We start from the raw sequence: 27,384 nt of genomic DNA on the forward strand, positions 1-27,384 counted from the left end.
ATTCTTTTTTTTTCAATGATTTTGTACAAACGTATAATATGTATTTTACGAACTAGTTTTCTTTTTGGATTGAGTCTTTCTCTACAATTTTCACTGGTTTCTCTCATATTTTTTTATTAATCTTCGTTAAAAGTGATACAGCCTTATTTACAGCTAAGAAAAAAAACTAGGAAAACAAATCAAGCTCACTCTTACCTTGTTTTTAACATTAAATTATTATAATAATTCTTTAGGAAAATTGAAAAACACATAGGAAATAGAAATATTTAAAAAATAACGTTAGTTTTTCACCTTTATTTAATTTTTTTTGTTTATTTGTAACACTTTTTTAAAACGTTAGGACTCTTATTACATCAAACGGGGGGGATAAAAAAAGGTGTGTGTGTTTTACGCGTGAAACAACGCAGTCCAGCAATTCCAATTTTATTTTAAACGAATCTCAAAAAAAATTTAAAAATGAATAAACAACATAACTCTTATTACCCCGAAAGTGCCACAACAACCTAATTCGAACTCTTCTACTCATTTATTTATTTTTTTTGAATTAATAATTCTGTTTGCACGAAATTTTAGTTTGCACCGGAACTGCATTGTGTATTAGGATTATCGGATGATTATATTCCAAGTAAGGTAAGAATACAAAAATATCATATTATCGTCTAGGTCAGAATTCAGTTTTACTCTCCTGGCTAATGTAACAAAGCTAACTAAGCGGCTAATCCTGCATTTCTTCGGGAACTTCGTGCGGATTTAGTATTCCGGGCACTGAAAGTTGCACTTTTCGCTTTTGCTCTTGAGCTTTTTGTAAAGCTTTTTCACGTTCGTCCAAAAATAGATCTGAATCATCTTCACCAGTGTATTCCTAAAAAAAAAGCAATTAAATATAGAAAAACAAAAAAAAGGTATTATATTAAAAACATACTCTAATTTGCACCAAAAAGTCCCGTAAATGTTCCTTAAACGCCGGAATATCCTGATTCAAATTAAACATCCCTTGTACAGTAATCTTAATTTGATTAACTGTTAAATGCGGAAAAGCTCCCTTTAACAAAGATGCTGTAAACTCTTGTATATATAGAACATTATCCGTTCCAGGCGGTCCTAGCTGGCAGTTTATCCTATTCGCCTCGACCAATGAGAAAATGTATGATAAAATTGTCGCGTGCATAGCTAATCCAGGTGTATGCGAAGTATCCGTCACAACAGAAAATACGTGCTGAAGGATATCCGTGAGATACGTTTGATAAAAGCTAGAAACCGCATGTTCGTCAATAGGCGCTTGTTCTTCAATGTTTTGTAATAGTCGGAATAAAATTTGTAAACCGGTATCGGCGACGTTACGCATGGTGTGTTTAAACGCCCAAATTATACTGTCTAAGACCAGTTTAAATTGTGCGGGAGGTATGCTGAGAAAGGCTGGGAAGCAATGGTTGTTTACCGCTTGGAGGAGTAAGAAAAAATTCGTTCTGTGTTCAGGGTACTCTTCGAAATCTTTGTTTATCATTTCTAGAGTACATTCAAAAACTGCATCAAATATTTTCGGAACCTAAACAAATTATTATTCAAATTAATTAAAAAAATTACCAACATAGTGTGGATTATTAAAAAATACGAAAGATTTAAAAAATCATAACTTATTTGTTTCCAATCATTTTTTTTTATTTGATTACTAGGTTATTAACTAACCATTAGAGATTAAAATGATGTTGATTGCGCATGATGAGTAAAGATCAATTTATGCAAACTCAAAGAAAATACTGACTAGATTTTCATACCTGACACTATAATGTTGTCAATATTTCCAAAAAGTTTGCACTTACTGGATGTTGCGTTGTCATTTTAATCCCCATTGTATCTACTGAAGAATCTAATCTTAATTATCACAGATTTCAATACACATGGCGTTTAATAAATATACAGACAAAATTCAGAGCTGATTCTTTTGTATTATCATTAATAAATTGTTAAATTTTAAACATATCTTTCTCTTTATTTTTATTAATTAACCGAGAATTTCCTCCAGAAATTTCCTTCCACCTCAATGCTTGAGAACTGCAAATAACTAGCAAACTTGTTAGATTACTTTTACATCTCTGCAGTGTCTTTTTTATTTTTATGTTATAATTAGGCTATGGTTGGAAACCAAATGAAGCAAACCACAAATAAATAAGACATCTATTGATCAGTATGCCATGATTTAAATGAGACGTCAATACAAATAAATGCATCTACTCTTTTCTTGTAATCAGCCTGAAGGTAGAACACTACACTGTAAATAAACAAGCTTTGTATAAGACTTATTAAGAGTTTATAAAAGCCATCCATAAATTAGTTCTCCAAAAAATCTCTCAACACGTTACAGAGTACTCAAATATGAACTTTGAACTTTTTTATCTTTTTCTGTAAAATGCAGTTTAGCTTGAATTTTAAGTTAATATTTTAACGTAATATTGCAATAATACTGCCACACTGAGGATTAATTTCACTTAATGCTATCTGTTACCAAGCTTCCAATTGTAGGTCAAATGGTTGGTAAATGGGTTATTGAGGCAGACCAGGGTGTCAATGGCGATGTCTACTAAAACACTGAGAAGTACACGTGCCAACAAATAACTCCACGTCCTTATCAAGTACCCAAAGCAATGCAGTGCGTTTACTAGAATGTATGTAATAAAAACTGGAATTTATCGACTAAGGTATGGTTACCCCTACAGAAGAGTGTCGAAAAAGGACAATAAACTCATGCAGATAAACCCTTAAAACTCTAGAATATTTTATAGATTAGGTGAACCATACTATAAAAGGAGTTTTCTATAGATGCCATAGAGAGCGAGCAGCACAGAAGTTAAGAATACCAATAAACATTAAACTCTGCAAACTACGAATAAAGGGAAGGTTTTTCATCTACAATATAATCAATTCTAAATTCAATTCAAAAGACGAACTGAAAACAGACACGTTTTATGAGAAGATAGAATGAACACACAAACAATGCCCAAAGCGTGATATAAAATCATAATAGACAGTTTGAATGCAAAGATAGAGCAACCTCAGGAAAGTACGGCTTGTACCATAAGAGCAATGACAAAGGAATAAGGCTGATAAATTTAGCCTTCTTTAGAAATTCGACATATTTAATATAATAAATATCTTAATATTAGATTTAAATACTTAACTAAAATCAAATAAATGCTGCTTCAAAATTATTCAGTTCTTAATCAATTAGAATTTAAAGGCATGATATGTCTTACCTTTCTATATGTATGTAGTTAATTATTAGGATCGTACAAAAGAAGAATATAATAGCAAGACTAAATTAGATAACACTTGGTTAATGGCACATCTAAAATTAAATCCGGACGTTGCACCCCTTTTATATGCTAAAAATTTGATCTGAAAAAGTTGAGTTAAATACCTCACGAGGTATAAACTATATTAGTTTCAGTAAATTATTTTGCAACAAAAAATTAATAACACATATATTATTAATTTTTTTTCTTAATGATAAATGTCATACTTTTTTATTAATTTTGTTTTTTGCACTATTATTTTTCGAAAATTGTTAAAATAATCGATCTCATATTAACAAGTAATAATAATTCTTTTGCCTCATCAATATTTATGTACAACGGCCCATTCTATCTGCTTAGTTCGACTTGTTTCCAAAGAAAAGATACTCATAAAGACACCAGAGTATATGACAAAATCAAATTGACCACATAATAATAGATATGAGGCACACAACAGATATTATACAAGTGGTCCATTTAACGTCAGAAGCGATTATCTCAAAAACGGTTCGTTTTACATAAAAATGAACCAAATGAAAGTTCATTATGGCATGTTCAAGCTTACGCGTGGCAGAAGTATGGCAGAAAAGTAGTAATTAAATGTATGTAATCAAATCACAAGTCCAAAAAATTGACACAAAGTATGTATAATTCTTTAACTTCAAGAGATTCCCGCGTTGTATGAGTCGATATATGCAAACTATACAGGTGTCCCGTATCGTGAATCCGCTATTGGATATTTTTAAACAGTTCCCGTGCGGTTATTGTAAACATTACGAAAAAAATTTATTAGGGTGTGTTTACGTTGGAGCTGCAATAAACGATAATAAAACAACGAAATTGTTGTCATAGTTTTATATGCAGGTGCAAGGACAGTAGAATCTAACAGAACTGCTACATTCATTGTTGTGACAACATGCCCGCAAACTACGTCATACCATTTTCCACGCCCAGCTCTATGCGTTTGCTGTGTATTTTTAGAGGTTATATCGTAGAACGATTCATATTATTTTTGAAGTTTTATTTTTTTAGACGTATTAATGTCTATCATGTAACCTCTAAATCTCTAAAAACACACAGCAAACGCATAGTACTCAATGACAGTTAACAGGGCGTGGCAAATAGTGTGACATAGAGTGCGGGCAACCAACCTGTAGTGGGCTACAGAAATATAATGCATGTAGCAGTCCTGTTAGATTCTACTGTCCTTGATGCAGGTGCTTATATTGGAACGAGAGCTGCGATAAACGATAAGAGCAACAATGAGAGCAGCGATAAGAGCTGCGCAAAATGAATTGAAAATGATTTGTCAGAACAAATCTGTTGTGGTGATTTTGATCTTTTTGGTCCCACAAGGGAGATCTAACAAAAATTTCACTAATTAAACAGTCGACATCCATGTCGACCATACCTGATAATAGGAAAGAAAATAAGGAATACAATTAGCGTCGCTCTTATCGTTAGTCGGCTGTCAAGCGTGTGCCAACGCGTCGCCCCAATATAAACAACTGTATATAAAACTATGACAACAATTTCGTTGTTTTGCTAGTATCGTAACGTAAACGCACCCTTAGAAAAATCGTATAATGCTCTGATGTGGAAGATACAGGACACCTGTATATGAGATTGTAATACATAGGAATTTAAATGCTATAAATTGTAAACTCATCGCCGAGTTACCGAGATATACAGCATTAGCTTGTTATTTACCGAAATATCGACTCAATAGAAAAATTAATAATAACATGTTCAACTGTAAATAAAAATACTGACGAATAAAATTCCAAATTTTAGTTGGCAACTAAAACTTTGGTAAATTAATAACATAAGACACATCTCCAATAAACAACACTTTCAAGCCAATTTATGAGGCAGTAATGAATCTGAAATTTTGGATGGCGAACAGAATTTAGAGGATTATCTCAGAGTTACAAAAACGGTCATCAAGTTATAAACAAATGATTATAAAATTTATCATAAAATTTTTATGAACAATTGTTAAATCAAAAACAATTATCAAAAGTTAATTAGGAAACCCTGTGGAACTGTTTCTAAGAGTTATTGAATCCTTGGGGGAAAAAGTATAAGTTATTGAGTGTGCCTAAAATATGAAATAAAATATTGTTCATTGAATTAGTAAAAAATTGAAGAGCTTAACCCTTAATTATTGCTGTATATTTAATAAACATACTCAATAATAATATTTAAAGTATTTACCTCTGATGTTATTCTATTTTCTAATTTATTAACTATCGTTGCCATTGCAGACAGTACTTCTGGCTCACGAGCAGCCGGCACCATTGTCCTTTGATAATCAATTAAAACGGCATCCAATAGGGGAGGTATAAAGTTATCTAGCACCATTCCATAATCGTCCGATCGATGTATCCAATCCGAGATTAGTTTTAACGTTTCCTTTTTCACCACCCTCATCGCTTTAATTAGTGGTTGTTTTGTTACAGATTCCCCATTCATTGCTATTGCTTGTGTGATGTTTTCAGACATAACCTTTTAAAGAAAATTAATTTCAAGTTATTGTAACTTAAAACAAGTTATCAAATCAATTATACCTTATAAACATTTAGCATATCTAAGTAAATTCTGCCCAATTGTACCACATAGGCATGATTGAGTGCTTTACAAGCTCGTACATTCGTTTTTAGTATGTTAGCCATTTGTTTTACTACTGAAAGATCTTTTAAACAGTTTACGTTTTGACTTGCTTCTGCAATCATTTCGTCCCACACCTATAAAAACGATATGAAAATGATTCAAAAAATTAGGAAAATCAAAATTTACCTGATTTGGTAAAGCCATATACTTTTCAATAAGCATCTCTTGTGTAGCATTATCAACTTGTACTGAAATCATATAACCAACAGCTTCATAAAACGTGTGTATCTGTTGTTGTTGTAAATCGCAGATAATTGTAGACATTGTAGATAAAATATCTTCAATAAACGGACAATTTTCACCGACTTGTGTAGTAACAAAATGTCTACGACATTTAAGGGCGATTTTAATGAAAGTGTCGCAGGCCATGTCCTGGACGCCGTCGTGCGTTTCATGCATAAATTCGAATAATTTGTTGACGACAGTTTTAAGAAATTTCCAATGAGCTCGCAGAAATCTGGGATATTGACCAACCACATACATAATATTCGATGCGATAATCGCTTTGTTATCTTTACCGCGTTTCTGCTCACAAAGACCCAATAAGTCTTTAATAACGGTAACTAAAAATCGTTTTTCATCCTCCTCGTGCATCGCCCCAGAGATACTCCCAATAGCCCAACATAAGGTGTTTAAATTTTTCCATGACCATTCGGTACCGTTTACTTGATTTTGTAATTTTTCTGTCATTATTCTTTCCGTATCCGCGTAATCTAAGTGAGTTAGATAAACCAAAGTTTCTCGCATATTCTTATAAAGATTAATTGAATCGGTATCTTTCATAAATTCACGTACAACTTCGCCATTATCGTTTTCAACGACAAGTACTTCTTCCGGTTTTGCCATCCGCGATATCATTATATATCTAACTTGATTTAAAACTTCTTGATAAAGTAAACGTCTTCCGGAAAGTGTAGTATAATAAGATGGTGTTGTACAAGTGTAAGGGACTTCGCGATAGAGTTCGGAACTTAAATTGTTCCAATACTCGAGGCATATTTTAAATATTTCAACCTCATCAACAGCGGAGATTAATACTAAATAATGCAAGGCATTTCTTAAAACGGGAGTGTTTGTTTCGGCTAAACTGCCGTGTTCTTTAAGAAACGTGCAAAGAAACAATGCCAAATTTTGTATAAAATTCTGTTCCTGATCTTGTCCACGTTGATACGCATTTCTAATATCCGTATTTAAGGGTAACATTGTTTCCAATTGGGTCATCGTTTGTGTAAATAAAGTAACAAAAGCGTCATTATAATTATTTACCGTTACCCCCGCAATTTCTGTTAAACAATTTAAAGTAACATTTCTAAACATCGGCACTGGTAGGAATTTAAATATTAACGTATTTATCAGTTTTGTTTCGAAAATATAACCAAGCGGGATCCAATTTAGGAAGCGCAATAGTGTTTCTAAGGTCGCGTTCACTAATGGCGGATTTTGAGAGTTCTCCAAAACAAATTGACACAAATGGAAAATTGCGGAAAATTCCGCGCACATTGTATCCTTTAAATACTTCGCTTTCGTTTGCGTTATTTGTCCCGTTGAAAAATCAAACAACTCTTCGCTCAACAATTTCAAAATACACATATTATTCTGGCACAGAGCTTCGTTCGTTTTACTTGCTCCCACGATTTCCGGAATAAATTGTTCCCAATTCTTGGGCCACTCCCGTTTCAAAACCTGCACCAATATCACGTTCAACTTGCTCAAATACGTTTTATTAGCTTCCAGAGATAAAGGATCCGAACTCGTTTTGATTATCAAGGCGACAATGTACTTTTTAATTCCCTCGCATTGATTCCGAGGTAACACTTTCCATCGCGTCTTTATAACCTGCTCCAAAATCTGAAGGGCGTAGTATTTCGTTTGGGCATTCGTTGAGTACTCTAAAATCGTATCAACGCGCGTCCATGCATCCGGGTGCTCTTTCAGTGTCGTAAGAACCTCTTGAGCCATCTTTTGAGTCTCACCATTACCCGCGTACATACTTACAACGACGCTATCCAACAGACCTATATCCAACTTTCTGTTGAAATCCAACAAGGCAGCTGCTTGATGTGCTAATGTTGCCATCTTTTTAGCTTATTTTAGGTAGGTAATTTGATAATCTATTCACTCTCTTCACTCTTCAAAATGGACCAAAGTTGACAAACATTCCATCAATTTTTTTTGTATAAACTGTAAAATAAAAAAATTGAAAATTAGTCAAATATATAATTTAGAAGAAATTTACAAAAAAATAATAGTTCTTAAGAGATAAAAATCAATAAAAGTTAAGTATTGATTTTAAAATTAAGAAAGTCTTTTCATTTTGATTAACAATTTAGTTTGTTAATTAACATTATGTTGTAACAATTATTGATTTGCAGCTATCAGTGTTCTTTTTAATTAACTCCTTTACTATAACATAATCTTTATAGATGTTGCCAGATACTGTTGATAATTTAAACCCCTTTTCTCCTTTCTGGATGATTATATTGTTTGTTGCAATGAATATTTACATAATAGGCCATAGCATAATTGGTTAGATACACGCATGTCTTATAACAATGTCTGTAAATGTGTCTATCTCTTATCTTTAAAATTATCCATCTTTTTGGTTACATATTTAATTTACATGTTATGCATGACCACACCAAGGATTATGTTGCTTATCTACAGTAATAAATTAGCCTTTTTTTATAATTCTTGATAAAGTTATTTAAGTATTGCGAAACTAACGCTGTCATTTCTTTTTCCAATAGTTTCCATATCATGAAATCGTATCATTCTAATTTCTAAAATCCTTAATATTATTAATTTTATATAGTGTTATTTCATTTAATGAATTCTTATAATAACTTTGATCATTTTTATTTGAATGGCATCATATCAGTTCTTAAGAAATTTAAAAGTTTCTCCATTGTTGGTGGAATTACAAACTCAACTATTATTTATAAAATTGTTTTTTTCAAAGCTATCTTCAAAATCCTAGGCAGTACTAAGTAGTTTCACGTTCTTCAATAATAAATGTTATTAGTTAGAGGTAATGTCATTTCCAGGCATACAATAATTACATTAATCTACAATATGATCTCACTCTCAGCACATTACTTTATCAACATATCAAAATCATTTTTGTAAAAGCGCCAATCACGATCCATATTAATTTACAGTAACGATGGAACTTAACCAAAATGAAAGAAAATCTGTTGGGTGAAACCAATACATTGTTTACACAGTAATATTGGAATATTACATAGAGAAAAAAAAATAATACAAACATAGGTCAAATCACCGCCAGAAATAGATGATGACAAATTTCTAATCTCAGTACTGTAGAATCTACATATAACAGCCTAAAGAGGAGAAGGAAGGATAACTCAATTATCAAATATTAATAGAGAACCACAAAGTATGATTCTAAGCGAATCCATTCCAAGCTGCAAAAGTCAACATAGTGCGTCCATTAGAAATGCATGAATATTAAAAACACTAAATAACTATACATAGAAGTCTTATTGCAACGCGCCATACCAAAGTGAACTTGAACGACATATTTCTAATTACTTTGTACACATTATGCTAAAATGTGTTAAGGTATTGAGTTGACTTTTTCTTGGAATGACGAACATAGCGGCGTTTTCATTTCTTAATCACTGAACTAAACGCACCTAACAATTGTTTAGGTATTTTTCTTAATGTTTATTGATTTAACGATGACTTTTATGCGATTCAACCATAATTATAGAACGTTGTATGATTACTACTTCGCTCAAATAACTATTGCGCAATATTACAGCCTAATTATACCAGATACATGAAGAGTAAATTAATGAATGATTCATTTCGATTTGCTGAGTTGGTAATTTTATGATGCATTATCCATAATAGTATTGCAGAATGATATTGCTGAGGTTTGAGATTACTCCAGCTGTATATTAGTTACTCTATAGTCACATTTTTCTCTTCACATCAACAAGTAAAATTATGATGATACATGAAATAATGTTGAATATATCTTAATAACCATAGAATACAGTTCTTCAGTTTGAGTAGTTAGCATCATCAGAATTGGCAGATCCTAATTCGCAATGGTGATCCAAATGAGATCACTTAGTAAGTTCCTTAAAACGACAATATTTGAGTCCCTAAGATATTCAATACGCGTACAAACTTTCGGAGAGTCCATATTTAAACTTTAAAAAAAGCTGCATATAAAAGATGTTGCATAAAGGCATCTTTTTGTCTTAAATTTTGCTCACTATATGCGTGCTCTGCATACTTTTTGTCTTATCTAATTTTATCCTTACTACATTGAGTGCTTGTTCCATCTCATGTAGTTGTTCTTCTGTCTAACCAACATCCTGGGTGGTTGTCCCTTTTTTTCTTTTTCTGCCATCAGGTCATTCACTTAAAACATTATTTACATGTACTATCTATTACTTTTAAATTTAGTTCTTTCCTTGCACTACTCTTTCTCATTTTGTCTATTCTAATCCTGCCTATCGCTTTCTTTAAGTACCACATTTCACATTTCTGCAAGTATTATTTATCTAAATTTTAACCAATCACTAGCCATAATTCGGACTCACACAACTATATTGTTGTATAGGTCAGAATGAATATTGTGTACACATTGTTAGGCAAAAGTACATTTTTTGGTTTGATATAGAGTGTGTTCTTCCCTATTAGAGTGTTCTTTTATCCTAACGCCTTTCACAAATTCTTCCATACTTGTTAATTCTTCCATATTTTGGTTTTATCTATAACAATATCCATCCGTTTTTCTTCTAGCTTCTTTTATAGATATTTATGTTATTTTCGACATCAGATCCTAGGTCATTACTTAAATTAGAAAATGTTCTATAGAGTATCTTTCTGTGGTGGTTATTTCTATATCAAAGAATTATACATTCGAAAACTGAAAAGTTGTTTACTTTTCAGCGATTTGCCTCTGCTGAAATTAGTAAGTAAATGTAAAACAATTTCTTCCAAGTTTATTGTTTGACAGGCAAGACCATGACATGCGACCAATCGATTCAAAACATATTTGTTTAGTGAATTAGAAGCCAAATATTCGACACGGGTTTGGCGAGCTAAACAAATTTAATCAAAATTACCCCTTATCAAAGTCAATATATTTTTGGATAAAGAATCAAAACATAAAATTAAAGCTACTACATTTCATTTAAAACCACGAAGTTGTAGTGATCTTCTGCAACTTGGGAGGTGGAGGCAGTTTTGAAAATATTTTAGCTCAAAAGCTTAGCATGTACAAACCTTTCAACCCAAAAAGTTCTAATGTGGTGTAAAGCCAAACATAACTTCACAAGTGATTTCTGATTTCTGTTAGCTTACTGCTATTTCAGAAATCACTACAGAGAAGGAACTTGAAGAGGTATTAAAAGAGCATTGTAATACAAAAATAATTAAACAAAGAAAGAATGCAATGTGGAAATGCAATTTGGAATTTATAATGTAGAAATACATAATTCTACTGAAAATGTGCACCGTTAATTCCTTGGCTATTAATTTAATCACAACAATAAAATCGGTGAGGACGACCAAGTTCAAAACAGTTTAGAAGAAAAATGTGATTTCACCTCCTTATGCTCGTATCACATTATTCCAGTAGTAGTCCAGTCCAATGATCGAAACAATTCCACTGAAATAATGTGAACCGGCACTCATTCCAATAAGCAATCCAGTCCAGTGACTAGATTGAATTACTTTTTCACTCCAGCTCGCCTATTCCAGCGCCACTGGAATAGTGTAGACGGCCAATCCAGTGCTGGATACGTTGATAACAGTGAACACTCGCGATCAACAAAACAAGTAGTCAGATAACCGCTCGACTTTTTTTGTAACCACTTGTGTAGAGAACAAGCTCCATAGACAATATGATCCACAATATCTACCTGTCGAAATAGCCTTTTCAAAAATTCTAAATCGGCTACACTACATCAGTTACTTCTTCTAATAGTAGTAATTGAACAGTTTTAAAACAATTTTTGAACTCCTTACTTGGAAAATCATTGTTATTATAATGTTACTGATTCAACAGCTTTTGAATCACTAGAATAATGATCTAGTCCAGCACTGGACTGGATTGACTTATCCAGTCTATTAGACTGGAATAATATGAACCAGGCATAATGCTTGGTTCACATTATTCCCACTCAATAAAAGATCTACAAGCATGCACTAGAAAAGTAACCTGACAAAATGTGATGAGAAAACGTATTTATAAGAATTGCGAATATAGATAGAGATAAAGTAGACTGTCAGAATGTTATAGCAGTTATGTCTATTCAAAATGAAAAACTCTCCTAACTAAATATAAAATACGCAATTTTAATACCAGCTACAAGTTATTAAGAGAAAGTGGATTTAAAATTTTAAATAAATTATGTTTTAATTTTCGAAATTATTAGGTACAGATTTAAATATTGCTGTTGAAGACTATCTTATAATATAAAAATATGATTGACACAAAGAGGCAAATACCAAGATTAGATAGAACTGTTAAAGTCTTTTAAAAACGCATGAGTAGTTCAAAACCGTTTAGAAATGATACTAACTCTTGCTAAAATAATGTTAAATTGTATGGTTCAATACATTGGATTGTAAAAAATTTAAACTATTTCTATTTCAAACCCAAACGCAGTAAAATTAGTCGCTATATTTAAAGAACGAAATGGTGTAAATAGTGAACATGAGTAATAAGTGTGTTAATTTTTTTTAGAAGTTTTGGTATAGTATTTTAAAAATTTTATGATAATTTTTAATCGTATCTATTCTTTTAAACTTATTGGCGTGGTTTAAAAGCGTTTTAAAAATCGTTAGTTTTAAACAATTTGTTTAAATCAACCCAAATATTTTAGAATTTTCAAAAAAATATGATAAGATTTGATATAAAAACAAAGAAAAACGATTAAGTAAATTTCCTTTTCACATTTGGAGTGAAAAAATCAAAATTAAATTGATTTTAAACCCTAATCACTCTCATTGTTTCATTTTTATGGTTGAAATCAACCTCTAACTCCACATTGATCTCATGTCATGGTCTCCTCTTGCTAGATATGTAAAAACTTATTCTTGAATAGCCATTAAAAGATGCTGCACATTCAAATTATTCTTGTAGTGAGAAAGAAGTGAATGGAATCAATCAAATTGATCTTGAGGTTGTCTAAATCTTTCATTTAAGCTGTGTGTGGCTCAACATGGTGTATATATTCCAAATTAATCTAAAAATAAAAGAATATTAAGTATTTTAATCCACCTTTTTGTGATAATGGGCACAAAATTAATAAATTTTTAAAAGTTGTACCTTCCAAAGTTATTGAGGTAGGCTAATTTTTTGGAATATAATTGAATCTCCTTATCTTCTCTTTTAGTTAGTCATAATATAGAATGTTGAGCCACCTCCATCTTCTAATTGTGCTAATATGTAACATTTCTTCCTGTCACTGCAACCTTTTTAATTTTGTCTTAATTTTCTTCATTTTTCAATCTCCAATATCATCATTTTGTTTAAAAATGCACTCCATGTTATTCATTTTATGGCTGAGATTATCAAAAATACATTGTTATATTCAAACAAGTTAAATTACATTGAAATTTCTCTGCGAAACACGTTTTCCTTCAAATTGTACTTCATAAAACAGATCAAAATTAGTGTTTTTCAAATCAATATTTAATACAAATAACAATAAAACGAGTTACATTTTAGGATTAAAAGTATCAATTTAAAAAAGAAATTAAAAATAAACCAATACATAACCCCAAATACTAAGATAAGCACCTTTTTCAACAAACACCTTAAATAGGATAAACTTAACCTAAAAATCTAAATAAAACTTAAGATATCAATTAAACAGAAAATATAACTTAAAACAATCTAATACCATAATGTAGGTTTTCTTGATTACCTCAAAAGAAGATACACATACACAAGAGGTTAAAACTTCCAAGGTTAAAAATGAAACGCACAGTGAAAAAAGGGGGTTAGTTTAGGCGTTTGTTAAAATTGTCAAATATTATAGGATATTTTACATCGTCTAGTTGGGGCCGGGGTCTTTTAACACCCATAAAGCAACAAAACGCAATAAACCAGCGAGTGGTGAGCGCAAAAAACGCTCCAAACTAGCTGACAAATCAGACAAGAGTCAACGGGGAGTTGAGAAGAATCCTATGACAGGGGGGATTTGAATGGGGTTAAAAACATCCCGATACTAACTGTGACAATTTCCAAAACGGTAAGTACTTACTAACGTTTTACTCTTTCGCCTCCAACACAGTCAAACACACCGAGTTCAGTTTCACACTCTTTCAACCTCTCGCACAATTGCAATCACTACTACAATAAGCGCAAAACGAAAATGAATGACCACCCGGTGGGTAAAAACGGTTTCTTTTGGCGCGAAATTTGATTTCAACGTGCGTTTAACGGAGATTGTTTAAAAATAAGCGCTACTTCTTGCGTATTTTTAACGTTTAAAGGTAAGTTTTTATAAGGTTACTTACATTTTAATTGTTTCGATGACGTAACGTAAAGATTAATTATTAAAATTAGCTTGAATTGAATATTGCGCCATATTTAATAATAACATAACCTAAAATTTTAGGAAGATGTAAAACGACAGTTGGGGTTTGAAAAAAATTTGTTAATTATTAAATTTAACTAGTTTTTTGCGATAAGTATCGGCGAATACGTTAAAATACGATTTTATTGTAATTTCGACGATCTGGTGCGATAATAAAATTTAAATAACAAAATTAAAACTACTGCGCAATATATTTAAATGTTGTTGCTTACGTTTTCGATGTGCGTAATGATTTAATTATAAAGTTTTAATTAAGTTAATAATCGATTTTTTTAAAATCAAATATAAATATATTAAAAAATAATTTATTTTCGTCATAAATTAAGTTACAGCGTTCTGCATTACCGACATCATAAATGAGATGATTTACTTTGTGTTATTTAATTTATTTAATAATTTAATTTACAAGTTGTTGATGTTAAAATTAAATTGTAAATTCTATGTACGTGATTTTCTACTAAAGATTTTTTTTCGTCTTTTTTATACTTTTCTTCGGTGGTCATGAGTTGCATCATTTTCAAAGAATCCATTTCTTTGCATATTTTTCCATCACATGGTTTTAAATCTTCATCGCTTAATGTTGATATCTTTTCTATTGCTACTTTAAAATTGGAAATTGTATTTCTAAAAACAAAGTTATAAAAATTACAATTAGATTTCAGAAGATCTCAATAAGAAATTCAGAAATCACAATGATGTTTTAAATGTTATGTATATCACGAAATGGAATAATTAAATGTAAATACATGTAATAGATAAATAAGTTTAATTTTTTTTTTGCAACAAATGTTAAGGGTCATTTTGCACACATTATTGCAGGAATTTCATCTTCAATGCATTCGTTTAAGTCTTATATTGTTACCAGGCGTACCTCATACACCTTAGACTTGAGATATCTCCATAAAAAATAGTCATAAGGCGATTTTGGAGGCCAATGAATATTCCCATTTTTACTAATGAGGAAAAAATTCTTTAACAAAGTTCAATATAACCCTAGCTGTATGACAAGTTGCTCCATCTTGTTGGAAATGAGTATTCTCATTCATAGGCACTTGTGGGATGAAAAAGATTCGCAAAATTGTGCTTGCACATAACTTTGACCATTTTCTAAATAAGCTGTAACAGCAAAACACAGTTGCTAAGCATTCCAATTAAGCATGTTGACTTAACTTTCAAGTGTATTGAATATGATAATCACTAACAACTATCTAATTATAAAAACCTCATACAATCAATATTCAAAAAGTGAAACTTTTTTCTGCTTCTATATAAAATTTTATCTTTGGTCTTAATATTTGCAAAAAGAATTAAATTTATGTTCTATGATACTTTTCTAAAAATTTTAATTAGTGCTGTAAGACTGCCCCATTCTGTACTTACTGGACGTCTTGTGAATTTTGTAATTTCCATAAAAAATGTTCAATGTAATACATATTGGAGTGTAAATGAATTATTTTCGATTTTATAATCACAGCCATTAAAATCGGGACGATATCTTTGTTCTCAATAACTGGTATTTGATTTTCCATATCTAAAAATAAATTTAGTTGAAGCAAGAAATAATAATAAATAATAACATTACCTGATTTTGAGATAATTTCGATTATACCTGATTTTAACTCGGCAAAAATTAAGTCATAAGTCGTGCAGAGGCAATTAACTTTCTCAATTGGGCTTTTTCTAACGTCCAAATTGGAAAATTCAACAACCTAAAATACAAACAATCTTCTTAAATATAATTTTTAATTTACTTAATTTCTTTATAATAATAATTACCGCTGCAAATAAAGGGATTGCATAATCTGGGGGTGCTCCTAATTGTTCTGCTGTTATATCTTTATCAGAAAGACGTTTACATTTTTCGTAAAATAATTTATCGATTTCGTCGTGATCGAAAGAAATTAATGAGTAGATTTTGTCGTGTAATCGATTCAAAATAATACTAAATATAAAAAAAAAATAATTAATAAATTAATTTTAATAATTAACTCACCATTCTAAAGCTACATATAAATAATCTAAATAAATATCATTAAAATAATCCCTCATTGATAACTCGTCAAAAGCAATATCGATTTTTTCTTTAACATCTTCTCTGCAATCATCGAAATTCCTCCATTTTTGTTTCCATTTTTGCAACAAATTCTCGAAAAATTCGCTCAAACACTCGATGTCGCAATGATTTCTTAAAAAATCTTCCGATCTAAAAAAATTTAATCTTACCCTGACGTTTTGAAATAAACAAAAACGTACTTTTTTAAATCAAAAGAATTTACCAAATCATTACGATCCATAATATTGTGTGTTCGTTTGTTTTTACACAAGAATGAATTAAGAAATGCCATAGGTTTCAGATAAAATATTATAGATAATGTTATCTTGTTACGATATCAACATAGATTTTAATTATCTTTACGTCACGCCGGCCAAAAAACTATTCACGAATTCACGTCTTCTCTCTATTTATATTTGCATGTTTTTATTGATCTTTTTTTTAAAATTGTGTGTCAGGAGTGTAGGATGCCATGACAACGAATACAAACAAAACACAAATCAAGAACAAAAGAAAGAAAACAATAAAATTTATAAGAAGTCATTATTATTATGGATTGGAAGCAAACTGTTACAATTATGAGTGATAAATTGTTTCCTGGTTTATCTCATAAAATTGATGAAAAGTTAATCGGTATGATTTTTGATTTATTAATTAGTAAAAAAGATAATCAACATTTTTTTTTATAGGAAACGAAGTCTTATCTAATCTTCCTCTACAAATATCTTTGTATTTTAATGTTATCTTTTTACCGATTTGGCTTATTGTAATTACTTTGTTTTTATACGATCAGGTAACTATGTACTAATTGTTGAATCGATTTCAAAAATTTTGTATACTGGTGTCCCACAAAACATAAAAATTCTTATTAATTTTTTTTCGAAAAATCATTGACGTTAAATTCCTGGAAGATCGTTTTATCACTTTTTGGAATAATACGAATTTGATGTTGTAATATTATGACGACATATTACGTAAAAGATTATAGAATATATTGTAAACAACAGGAAAACAAGTTATACAGGGTGTTTCATAATATATGCGCACGACTTCAAGAGGTGATAGCTTAACCAAAAATTTGAAAAAAAGTTTCTATGAACTTACTAAAATTTCGAGATACAGCGTGTTCGCAAAAAATTCGTTTTTTCAAATTAAAGCTGTTACTGGGAAGTCTATCATTCATAAATTGATTCTAGACAACAAACCCCACAAAGCAGAAGCTAAAACGTTTTGTAACCAATTAAAAAAACTTACAAAAAAGGCCTAAAACATTGGAGGAGTTTTCTTTTGAATGTAATTAGAATTTGATAAACTTTTACAACTAAAATGTTAATACTATTCGTTTATTTTATGATTGAGTAGGAAGTAAAACCAGCTGTGTAATTCTTCAAAACTAAGTTGGAGATCATTTTTCTTATAGTAGGACACTCCTACATATCTCCAGGCTGCTTAGCAACATTAAGAAGGAAGTGCAAAAAACTTCAACAGTGGATACATAAATACTAAAAAAGATTATGCAACAGGTTTAAAAATTGAAGAAGACTCGTGATTGCCGATATGAGCGACGTAATAGAGGGTGTTTTTTTAAGCCAGATAGAATTTACAAGAGGGTTAACTATTAAACGAACTGTCATACTGCGCTCACTTTTTGATATTTATGATCAGTATACTCTGGCAAATCATCATGAATAGATTGACGCTTGAACAACGCTACCAAATTATCCAGATTTACTTTGAAAATCAGTAATCGATTCGCACAACTTATAGACGACTTCGTGATTTGTATGGCGCACATAATCGTCCACCTGAGCAAGCCATCCGTCGAACTGCGGATAGATTTCATACCACATACTCTCTAAATGATGCAATAACACCAACACGTCGAAGGAATGTGCGTACTGAAGAAAATCTCGCCACTGTAAACTAAAGTGTGGAAGAATGTCCACTTTGTCCGTCCACTACGTGGAAAATTTTGCGCAAAGATCTTGGACTACACCCGTTTAAGATCCAGCTGGTGCAGGAATTAAAGCCTCGAGACTATCATATGCGTCGTTGTTTCGCCGATTGGGCCCTAGAGCAGTTGGAAACTGATCCGATGTTTTATCGCAAAATTGTGTTCAGCGATGAGGTTCATTTTTGGCTTAATCGGTTTGTTAATAAACAAAATTGCCGCATATGGAGTGAAACCAATCCACAACAGACCCTACAGACTCCATTACATCCAGAAAAATGCACCGTTTGGTGTGGTTTGTACGCTGGTGGCATCATTGGACCTTATTTCTTCAAAAATGAAGCCGGAGCTCACGTTACGGTCAATGGAGATCGTTACCGCACCATAATCAATGATTTTTTGTTTGAAAACATGGATGACATTGATCTGAGCGAGATGTGGTTTCGAGAAATGCACCTGTCAATTGACCTCCAAGGTCATGCGATTTGACACCTCTTGATTATTTCCTGTGGGGCTGCGCGAAATCATTGGTTTATGTTAATAAAACAGCAACAATTGACGCCGAGGCCAACATTGTTCCTGTTATTCGTGACATACGGCCAGCAATGCGACCCAAAATTGAATGTCCAGAATGCGCTTCGTCAAGAACAGCCGCGGTATATGCCCGAAATCATTTTCAAATGTTAATGCCATGTATTGATCTTTCGAACAAAAACATTTTATGGATTAAAATTTAATTTTTTGTGTAATTTTTTCAATATAAAGTTCTATTGAGCTTAAAAAAACACCCAGTATAATAGCATGGCCAAGAGGGTGGCAATGTGTCAATCTCAAGATCATATATTATGTTAGTAACGAAAAAACGTTAAAGAAAAAGTAGAGTTGTTGAGATGTATCACTGGTCTGGAGTAATAAAGTCATCACACAAAAGTCATGTTTTCGATGAAGCAAATCTAATAGGCATGCCTGCCGCATTTCGGAAACGAAATATTTTTACAGGTTTGTGGCATAGGCTACTGTAGGCACTACATTTTTTTATAACTCAGCCTTCTGCGGATTATCGGGGACTTGAACTCATAAAAGTTGAATTGGATTTTCGACATCAATACTCAACATTGTATCACTTCGTGTGCATTTTATTAAGTTCTTATACGCTGTTATCACGTTGTCTTGATTCCAACGTTTCCACCTCTTATATCTTGTGATGATTTTCCCAATGAACTGACAAGAGGCGATTATGAAAATTACATTTATATTGCTGCGACTAAGATTTCTGCAAAACCTTAGTTTTTTGTATCACACAACGATGTAGCTGCCCCAGATGCAAAAGGAGTTTGCTGGCTGTTTACCTACAATTGGGTCTGACTGTAGTTCTAGTTGCAACTTTATATGCGTCATGCACGCGTAAAGGTGCTCCTCAACTTTTTGTGAAGAATTGATGAATTAATCATGTTGATGAGTATTAAAGACTATTTTCATTGTAGTGCGAGAGTTTAAATCTAATGCAGTTCACGAATGGTCTTTAAATGTCAAATCTTTATTAATAATATAAGACATAACGCTTCGGATCGAAGATTTTGAACATAGCCATAACAATTTGAAACCAAGTTTTGAAATGCAGAATAAACAGAAAACACTTAAACTGTTGAGGCATTTGGCAGATGAGAAAGTAATTTGAAATGTTAGTAACAGTTTTATTGAGTACATAACAAACTTGGAATCACGCAAATTAAGCATAATAAATAAGAATCTTTAGTCTTATTTATAGCACTTTTACTTAAATGTAAAATCGGCTAAAAACACAAATTTTACTGACATGCTAGATCTTCTGAAAATGACTCTATTTGAAACTAACGATATACTTCCTGTATAATAAGTAACTTATACCATGTTTATATAAACAAATCACAGCTGATAACCTTATCAACAAAACTAAAGCTGCACTATGGAGTTTTAGATATTTAATATTAGCATAATCATTGATAGTGCTATGCAACCTAAAACGTAGGAATTTATATTATGAAATAAATGGCAGAGTTAAAAAGGCTCTTCTAATAAGAACTTACTTAGTTCTGAAAAGATTTTTCATCTTTAGAAACTTTGCACCGTATTGATCAAAAGATTCTTAAGAAAGAAATTGCTTACCCAACTTACTTGACGTGTTTCCTGTCACTCCTGGTGAAACATAGGAGGCTTCTATTGCTTCTTTTTCATGTCATTCTTGGGCGTCCTCGTCTCCGTACTCCTTGTGGGTTCCATCTCAACTGCTCCATGATAAACTTGATAACCTTGAGTTTGCAAACAACATTTGCCTACTAACATAAGATGAGGCAGAAGCAAAAAAACGAAGGAGATGAGGATCACTTCTGTAGTCTAAACTAAGTGATTGGAAGAGACTTGGAACGAGTTGAAACATTCGTGTACCTTGGTAGCTTTGTTGAGAAGGATGCTGAAAAGAAGAACGGCAGAGAGTTGTAGCCTATCTGGCGAAATAAAAATATTAAAAAAAAAAATGCGTTTCTTTAACAGCAACGTAAATCCAGTCCTCCTGTATGGGTGTGAAACATGGAATGACTGGTCCAGGTTTGTAATAATGTTTGTCGCAAAACTGCTTTGGTGATAAAACTCTTATGTTGGGTAAAGAATCTGGGACACCAGAACACAGAATAATTTAGAATATACTGAAAATATAAACAATCAGAAAGAATTTATTAATTTAACTAAATTAGTTAATATATAAAAAATTCAACTTTCTTTATTTTTTTTAGTTTAATTGTTTTAATGAGTTATACAAATTTATAATCATTACAATCATAATTTCTTTGTATTCCCTGGAAATTTTACGATTGTATTTGGGTTACGAAGGAAATTTAAGAGATAAAGTAAGTTTGTTTTTTTAAATAATTGGTAAGGTGCAAACGCTCCCCTTTAATGATTTCAAAAAAAATCACCATCATGACATTATAATACTATAAAACCTCAATATATTGTATAAAGCAAGGACGGTAGATCTACTTTTAATTGTTATTCAGCGCTAGGTTGTTATAACTGACTATTAGCACTATATAGCTATTTTTCATTGAACTAGAACTAACACTAGAAAGTTTCGGGTTTAGGGAGAATGTTTCTAGTTCTAGTGTTAGTTGTAGTTTTAATTGTTATTCAGTGTTAGGTTGTTGTATATTTTTATTGAACTAAAAGCGAAACTAAACCTAGAACGAGAAACATTCGGGTTTAGCCGTCTTAAAAGACGCACGGCTAAATTCGAATGTTTCTAGTTTTAATTGTTATTCAGCGCTGACGTCACGAACGTGCCTTCAAGCGTTGCATTTGTTCCACCATTTTACCGTCCTAGATATAAATATAAAGCCAGGTAGATTAAACGCAACGGTGTGGATAGCTGTCCAAATTTGTGTGCTTTAAAATTACTCATTTGGCTATAACAGACACTTCCTTCCCCGTATTAATCCATTAAATCAAAATTTTACTGTACTTATTGTTTATATTAACCGAAATAATTTTTAGATTCCTGAATTAGCTGGATTTTGGATGTTATCAATCTTACTACAATTACCATTACAAAGTTTTTTGTTATTTAATCCATACCTTAAATTAAAAATTTTGGAAATAATTGTTCAATCTGTAATGTTTTTGTTGTTACTATTTGAAATATTCTCTGGTTATTTCGCTTTAAAGTATACATCAAAAATGCAAACTGTTTATTTTAGGATTTCGAACATAAATGTAACAAGAAATAAAGCAAAGAATGAATAAAAATCAACAAAAATAAATTTATTTATTATCTTTACACAACAGTAGTCGTTTCTAATTCATGCTCTTCATAAAAGTTAATAAGGTAATTTATTGCTGTTAATAAGTTAGTTTTAAAAATGTTCATGTTCTGCATGATTTCAGTTTCATTTTGGGTTTCTGGAGCGATTATTTTAAATAATTCTCTACGTTTTGGTGCAAACCTACACATAATCTTTAAAAGACAAATAACATTTTACAGTCATTAAACCAGTTTTGATATACTTACATTAAATAACTGAACTCCCATCCAGCCATGATAACGTTGTAAAACTTCTTCATAAGCAGTTCTAATAAATTGAACTAAACTTTCTTGTTGAGTTTTATCATCAACAATAAGTTGAAAAAATGTAGCTAAAAAGTGTAACCCCCTTCTAAGCCACATCAAAGCATCAGTAGCCACATCTTTTTTCTGTTTCTTCTCATCCAAAATCATATCATCAAGGTATTTGTAAGATGTTTCATTTTCAAGATACTTTTTGGTTAATTTCTACTTAAAAATGAATTAAAACGTGTTATCACAATTACTATGAGAACTTACATTTATATTTCCGTTCATATCATGTTTTAAAGGTGCAAAAATCTTTCCCATTCGCTCTATAAAAGAAAATCATCAAGAAAAATGCGGATAACAAAAATTATAAAAGTGAGGTTATGTTTGGTACTAACCTACAAAACAGACAACTCTTTTGGAATAATCCAAAAAAACCAAAGTTTCTATTTTACCTAATCCGTCCACGTAACCGAATTTGTAATTTTCGATATCTTCGAATAAAAAAGCGTCCCTGGCGTCGCCAGTACTCGTATTTTGAGGGTTTGTCATTTATCGAAAATAATAATTTGTCAATTTTCAATTATTTTGAACCGTACTTTTATCTTAAATCGAACCCAATATTAAACTAAAGTAATCGGTGATGCGGTTAATCATCATATTGAACTTTACGAGTATCTTATCGGAGTATTGTATGATAAAAATAATTCCAGTTTTCAAATGAAGGATGACTAATAAAATATCAGGATCGACAACTTAATATTACCAAATTCCACTAAGAGATGAAGTAACTGAAGGAATAATAATTATACAGAGTGTTTCATACAAAATTTTCTTATACTATTTAGGCCCACTTTTACCACCTCTTGATAAATTTATCCGATAGATAAATTGGCGCTGTTAGCCAATGAGAGCGCTTAAAACCACAGTAACCACGGTAATTACCTCTTAGATAGTTTATCAGGAAGATGGTAAAAGTGGGCCTAAGTCCTACAAAAAATAAGAGACACTTATTGAAGTGTTTTATGAAGCTTTATTATATGACTCACGAATTAACATGTTTTTTGGGGAATCTGGTAACTCTCCATGATCAAATTTATCATGGAAACGGAAGCTGCAAAACAGTTACCGAATGTACCGAAGAATCCAGCGAGTCATCGAACAACGCAAGCAGAGGGAAGACACAGTAAGTACTGCACTAGCCCGGTAAGCTGCAAGATTCGTGATTTTCACTTCTTATTTCTGGGTTGATCTTCTTCCAAGGTGCTGTTTGTCATGTTGCGAAGGGCGATCAGTCACTTTTGATGAAAGAAATTCATAATCGTGGAATATTTCACAATCCAGTGTGTATATGTCACTAACTTACTGGGATAGGTTTTTCCTACTAGTTCAGCAACATCATCTTTGCTCTATCAGCAATCACGAAATAACATGTTTTTGTGGGGAAGATAAATTGTGCACACCAAACAAGTTCTTGGAAAATTACTCAACCGATTAGGTACGCCCAGTTACGTAGATGACACCTTCTTGATTTGGTAACTCTCCGTGATCAAATTTATCATGGAAACGGAAGCTGCAAAACAGTTACCTTTCCTGTATGTTTTGGTCACTAGAAAGAAAGATGGAGGCGTGGAACAGGGAATGTAGTGGAAGAAGATACATACGAACAGATACCTATAAACTTCGTCCCATCACTCTCCATAACAGTAGAGGTCAAGCCTTGTTATATGCCACTAACTTGTACTTGCTATCATACTTGGAATAATTTACTGGGATAGGTTTTTACTAGTTCAGCAACGTCATCTTTGCTCTTCGGCAATAAATCATAGTTGTGCTTAGACAGCTTTGTTGATTCTTTCAAAAAGTTCATTTACCACTGAAATGTTAATTTGTTGGACCTCCCTGAAGCATTGATTTGAGCTTTAAAATTCACATTTGGAAACAAAAAACTATGGAAAGCTGTTTTCCGTGGCTAATATTATGTAAGAATAACACTTTTCTATTGTGGTTCTGTTGAAAGTAATGGCTGTTTGATCACTTCCCATTTCTACTTTATGAAGGATCACACTGTATTATTATTCATCACCCTAACTTGCACTTATGGCAAAATTTAGAGCTGCCAAGAAGAATTGTCGATTTATAACAATTAATTCAACAGAATAATAAATAAATAATTAACAAAATAATATTAGTTAAGATGTTTCTAATACATTATTTCAATATGATTAAAAAATATTTTTTTCTGATATTAGATGGCGCTACTTGAACAGTAAATGTCAAAATACCTGTCAAAGTTGTCACCAGTGATTAAATTAGTACATTTCAAGTTTTTAACACCGTTTAAAAGCATTTTTAATGTAATTTTTAAGTTATCAGTGTTGTAAACATTAACTGCAAATTAAATTAACAATTACATAACACAAATTAAGCAATTTAAAAAGGTTAAAAAGAATAAATACGATCAAATTTCATTTTGCACTTTGATATAATTGTTTAATAAATTCGTTGTAGGTGACCGGTTCGGATTAATTCATGTGACCGTCTTCGTAAGGTTAACATCAACTGCGTTTAGTTTTTCGTCGGTTTGTGTTTCGTTTTTACATTCTACAAACACCAGGAAGTATTTTATTAAGGTAAGAGATTTTAGCAACAAAAGATATAACACTAAAACAATTCAAGCCTTTAAAATGATTAGATCACTTTAGATTTGTTTATTGTTTATAATATTATTCATTGCCCAAGAAGTTTTTTTTGGTTAACATGCCAAATAAAATTCAAGGTCGTTTTGAAAATAATGTTAATAATTATTTGGGATTTAGTTTATATTCGATTAATTATAATAAAAATTGTTTTTGACGTAAAAGATGTTTGAATAAAACAATTATTGTTATTAATTAAAGGGGATTATTATTAAAGTCGGTAAAACAGTTTTATTTTTGACGATTTGAAGTTTATGTTTTATTTGATAGATGACGCTATATTTTTGAGGATTTTCTTTTTAATTAATTTTTGATAATCTCATTAAACTCAATTTTAACTTTATTTTAATAATTTAATTAATATTAAACTAAATAAATCATTTTTATTGTTGATAAAACAGTTATTTTTTGAAGGTTTGATTTGTTTTAGGTTTATTTAATAGATGGCGCTATGTGGAACGATTTTGACGTTTATATTTTGACGTTTAGTAATCATTTTGATTTCAATGTATTTATTATCTAACTTTTTTTTGAAGTTTATAAAAGGAATGTAAGTATGTTTTATTTATTTAAAAAATTTGTTTAATAATACCTAATTGATAGGAATTAAAAGTACTTTATTGTATGTAAATTTCTTGTGTGTTAACTGCGTTAAGATGCAAGTTTTTTCGTTTAAATTGAATGTAATTGGGTGTGTTGAAATGTACCTTTTTGTTCTTATCTTTTTTTAATTATATTGAGATGTTGTTCCGTGGGCGTTTTACAAAGTAGAAAACCACACCGCGATTCGAAAGTACGAAAATTCGGCACCCGAAACCGGAGAGCCAGCCGAAATGCGTGTCAGTATTACGTCCGATTTCTTCCAATAAATTTCTTTAACACCTCGTCGTTACGCGCTATAATCGCGTGCCGGACCCGTGCCACAGTCGAGGACGTTGAACTCGAGCTCATTACCATTTTTGCACGCACTTTTTCATCGCTCTCCAACCAACCAAACCAAACCAACAGTTCCTTTTTTCTTTTTTTAACTCATACTTTTCTTATACACCAACAGAAATTTTTGGGAACGCAAGAAAAAGTTATTAAAAACTATAATTTATTGATGTAGTAAATGTTGATATAAATTAAGTGATGTAGGGTAAATGAAATGGATGAGTCATAAAAATCATGTTTCCATTTTAAGTATAAGTGTAGCAGAACACTCTGTGCTGTTCTACATCCAAATATGGTCGTGCAAGAGGTTTCATCACACTCCGAATGCGGCTCGTTTTTGGATTAAGACTTTTTTTCTTTGAACGATTGTTATCGGTATAAAATGTGAAGTCTTAATAGAAGAGAGTTGAATGCACTTTGCGTATGCGGAAAATTAATTAAAATGCATCGGGTTTTCCACACGGGCGCTACGTTTGACGCAAAGCCCGTAATTCCCGGACGTGATTTCCCGATAAAACGCTTCGTTTACTATACTGAGTATACTGAGCAATAATTTAAAAAAAGTGACCTTTTTTGGTTTTGCGAAATGATTATAATAAAAATAAACTTGTCGTCATGGGGGCCGCCAAAATTGGGAGGTTTTATAGATTTTTAAAAACGGGGCGCCAGAGATGATGTCGAAACGGTCGAAAATGTATAGCTATCTGAGTATACTGATGGAGACGCTGAAAACCGGTCCGTGAGCGTTTTTAAAACAGTAAAATTGGGCAACGTTCGACGAAAAAGGCCGAAAGCGGCCCCCAAACACGTCGAAATTTCACGTACTATTTCTTTTCTGCAAATGTTAATCGCACGCAGGTGTTACATTCCGCATGGTGCGTGCGAAATTTTTTTTATTGGAACTTTCGCAAAAAATCATGAATAAATTATATATTATAATAAACTAAAAAATGGAAAATTACCAAAAGACTAAAAATAATTTTTGCAACACTAGTCAATAAATCTTTACAAATTTCTACCAAAAACTTCTTTTAGGCAGTTCTATAAGTCATTCTCAAAAACAACTAAATACGACACAAATAAAGATTTTGTTCAAAAACCTGAAACTCTACG

At 31.6% G+C, this 27,384-nt stretch overlaps 5 protein-coding genes across 11 annotated transcripts in view; 2 read left to right on the plus strand and 3 right to left on the minus strand.

Moving 5' to 3' along the window:
* Window positions 1–279: 279 nt before the first annotated feature.
* On the minus strand, window positions 280–14,312 carry LOC111425041 (exportin-1 emb). Of its 3 annotated transcripts, none has more exons than XM_023058803.2 (6): window positions 14,223–14,312; window positions 6,090–8,144; window positions 5,861–6,037; window positions 5,508–5,798; window positions 923–1,546; window positions 280–862 (listed from the first exon to the last, which is right to left on the minus strand). In XM_023058803.2, the coding sequence occupies exons 2-6, from the start codon at window positions 8,037–8,039 to the stop codon at window positions 716–718; spliced, it is 3,189 nt and encodes a 1,062-aa protein (XP_022914571.1). In that variant the 5' UTR covers window positions 8,040–8,144; window positions 14,223–14,312; the 3' UTR covers window positions 280–715. The 3 variants fall into 3 exon arrangements, with proteins under 3 accessions (XP_022914571.1, XP_022914564.1, XP_022914580.1); XM_023058796.2 differs by having other exon boundaries at window positions 14,219–14,309; XM_023058812.2 differs by lacking the exon at window positions 14,223–14,312 and adding an exon at window positions 13,880–13,980.
* Window positions 14,018–22,349, plus strand: LOC111425106 (transmembrane protein 17-like). Of its 2 annotated transcripts, none has more exons than XM_023058886.2 (5): window positions 14,018–14,206; window positions 17,066–17,240; window positions 17,297–17,400; window positions 21,327–21,440; window positions 22,084–22,349. In XM_023058886.2, the coding sequence occupies exons 2-5, from the start codon at window positions 17,159–17,161 to the stop codon at window positions 22,330–22,332; spliced, it is 549 nt and encodes a 182-aa protein (XP_022914654.1). In that variant the 5' UTR covers window positions 14,018–14,206; window positions 17,066–17,158; the 3' UTR covers window positions 22,333–22,349. The 2 variants fall into 2 exon arrangements, with proteins under 2 accessions (XP_022914654.1, XP_022914662.1); XM_023058894.2 differs by lacking the exon at window positions 14,018–14,206 and adding an exon at window positions 14,362–14,450.
* On the minus strand, window positions 14,846–17,116 carry LOC111425080 (uncharacterized). Its single transcript, XM_023058849.2, has 6 exons — window positions 16,808–17,116; window positions 16,548–16,757; window positions 16,331–16,496; window positions 16,137–16,263; window positions 15,935–16,085; window positions 14,846–15,178 (listed from the first exon to the last, which is right to left on the minus strand). Exons 1-6 carry the CDS (start codon window positions 16,897–16,899, stop codon window positions 14,944–14,946), a joined length of 981 nt encoding a protein of 326 aa, XP_022914617.1. The 5' UTR covers window positions 16,900–17,116; the 3' UTR covers window positions 14,846–14,943.
* Window positions 20,239–23,191, minus strand: LOC111425091 (glycolipid transfer protein A). 2 transcript variants are annotated; one of them, XM_023058868.2, is made up of 4 exons: window positions 23,038–23,191; window positions 22,910–22,965; window positions 22,598–22,858; window positions 20,239–21,007 (listed from the first exon to the last, which is right to left on the minus strand). In XM_023058868.2, exons 1-4 carry the CDS (start codon window positions 23,189–23,191, stop codon window positions 20,819–20,821), a joined length of 660 nt encoding a protein of 219 aa, XP_022914636.2. In that variant the 3' UTR covers window positions 20,239–20,818. The 2 variants fall into 2 exon arrangements, with proteins under 2 accessions (XP_022914636.2, XP_022914625.1); XM_023058857.2 differs by lacking the exon at window positions 20,239–21,007 and adding an exon at window positions 22,330–22,543.
* A 1,789-nt stretch (window positions 23,192–24,980) lies between these two features.
* LOC111425068 (cytochrome P450 enzyme phantom) overlaps window positions 24,981–27,384 on the plus strand; it is a 60,244-nt gene continuing 57,840 nt past the window's right edge. The window contains exons 1-2 of one of the 3 annotated variants that reach the window (XM_071194440.1): window positions 24,981–25,080; window positions 25,151–25,272. The gene's annotated coding sequence lies outside the window, so the exon portion shown is untranslated. The remainder of the gene's footprint in view (window positions 25,081–25,150; window positions 25,273–27,384) is intronic. The other 2 variants (XM_071194441.1, XM_023058840.2) reach the window with 2 other exon arrangements.

This window comes from Onthophagus taurus, chromosome 2 (assembly GCF_036711975.1).
Source record: "Onthophagus taurus isolate NC chromosome 2, IU_Otau_3.0, whole genome shotgun sequence".
Classification (NCBI taxonomy): Eukaryota; Metazoa; Arthropoda; class Insecta; order Coleoptera; family Scarabaeidae; genus Onthophagus; species Onthophagus taurus.

Excerpts from the sequence above, each read along its gene's own strand:
- LOC111425041 (XM_023058803.2), bottom strand. The coding sequence starts at position 8,039 with ATGGCAACATTAGCACATCAAGCAGCTGCCTTGTTGGATTTCAACAGA. Across the intron at positions 6,038-6,089 it reads ATATGGCTTTACCAAATCAG|GTGTGGGACGAAATGATTGC; the intron begins GTAAATTTTGAT and ends TCGTTTTTATAG. Across the intron at positions 863-922 it reads ACTTTTTGGTGCAAATTAGA|GAATACACTGGTGAAGATGA; the intron begins GTATGTTTTTAA and ends CTTTTTTTTTAG.
- LOC111425091 (XM_023058868.2), bottom strand. The coding sequence starts at position 23,191 with ATGACAAACCCTCAAAATACGAGTACTGGCGACGCCAGGGACGCTTTT. Across the intron at positions 22,966-23,037 it reads AAGAGTTGTCTGTTTTGTAG|AGCGAATGGGAAAGATTTTT; the intron begins GTTAGTACCAAA and ends TTTCTTTTATAG. Across the intron at positions 22,859-22,909 it reads ATATGAACGGAAATATAAAT|AAATTAACCAAAAAGTATCT; the intron begins GTAAGTTCTCAT and ends ATTTTTAAGTAG.
- LOC111425080 (XM_023058849.2), bottom strand. The coding sequence starts at position 16,899 with ATGGCATTTCTTAATTCATTCTTGTGTAAAAACAAACGAACACACAAT. Across the intron at positions 16,497-16,547 it reads TTATATGTAGCTTTAGAATG|TATTATTTTGAATCGATTAC; the intron begins GTGAGTTAATTA and ends TTTTATATTTAG. Across the intron at positions 15,179-15,934 it reads CAAAATTCACAAGACGTCCA|AAATACAATTTCCAATTTTA; the intron begins GTAAGTACAGAA and ends CTTTGTTTTTAG.
- LOC111425106 (XM_023058886.2), top strand. The coding sequence starts at position 17,159 with ATGGATTGGAAGCAAACTGTTACAATTATGAGTGATAAATTGTTTCCT. Across the intron at positions 17,241-17,296 it reads AATTGATGAAAAGTTAATCG|GAAACGAAGTCTTATCTAAT; the intron begins GTATGATTTTTG and ends TTTTTTTTATAG. Across the intron at positions 17,401-21,326 it reads CTTTGTTTTTATACGATCAG|TTTAATTGTTTTAATGAGTT; the intron begins GTAACTATGTAC and ends TATTTTTTTTAG.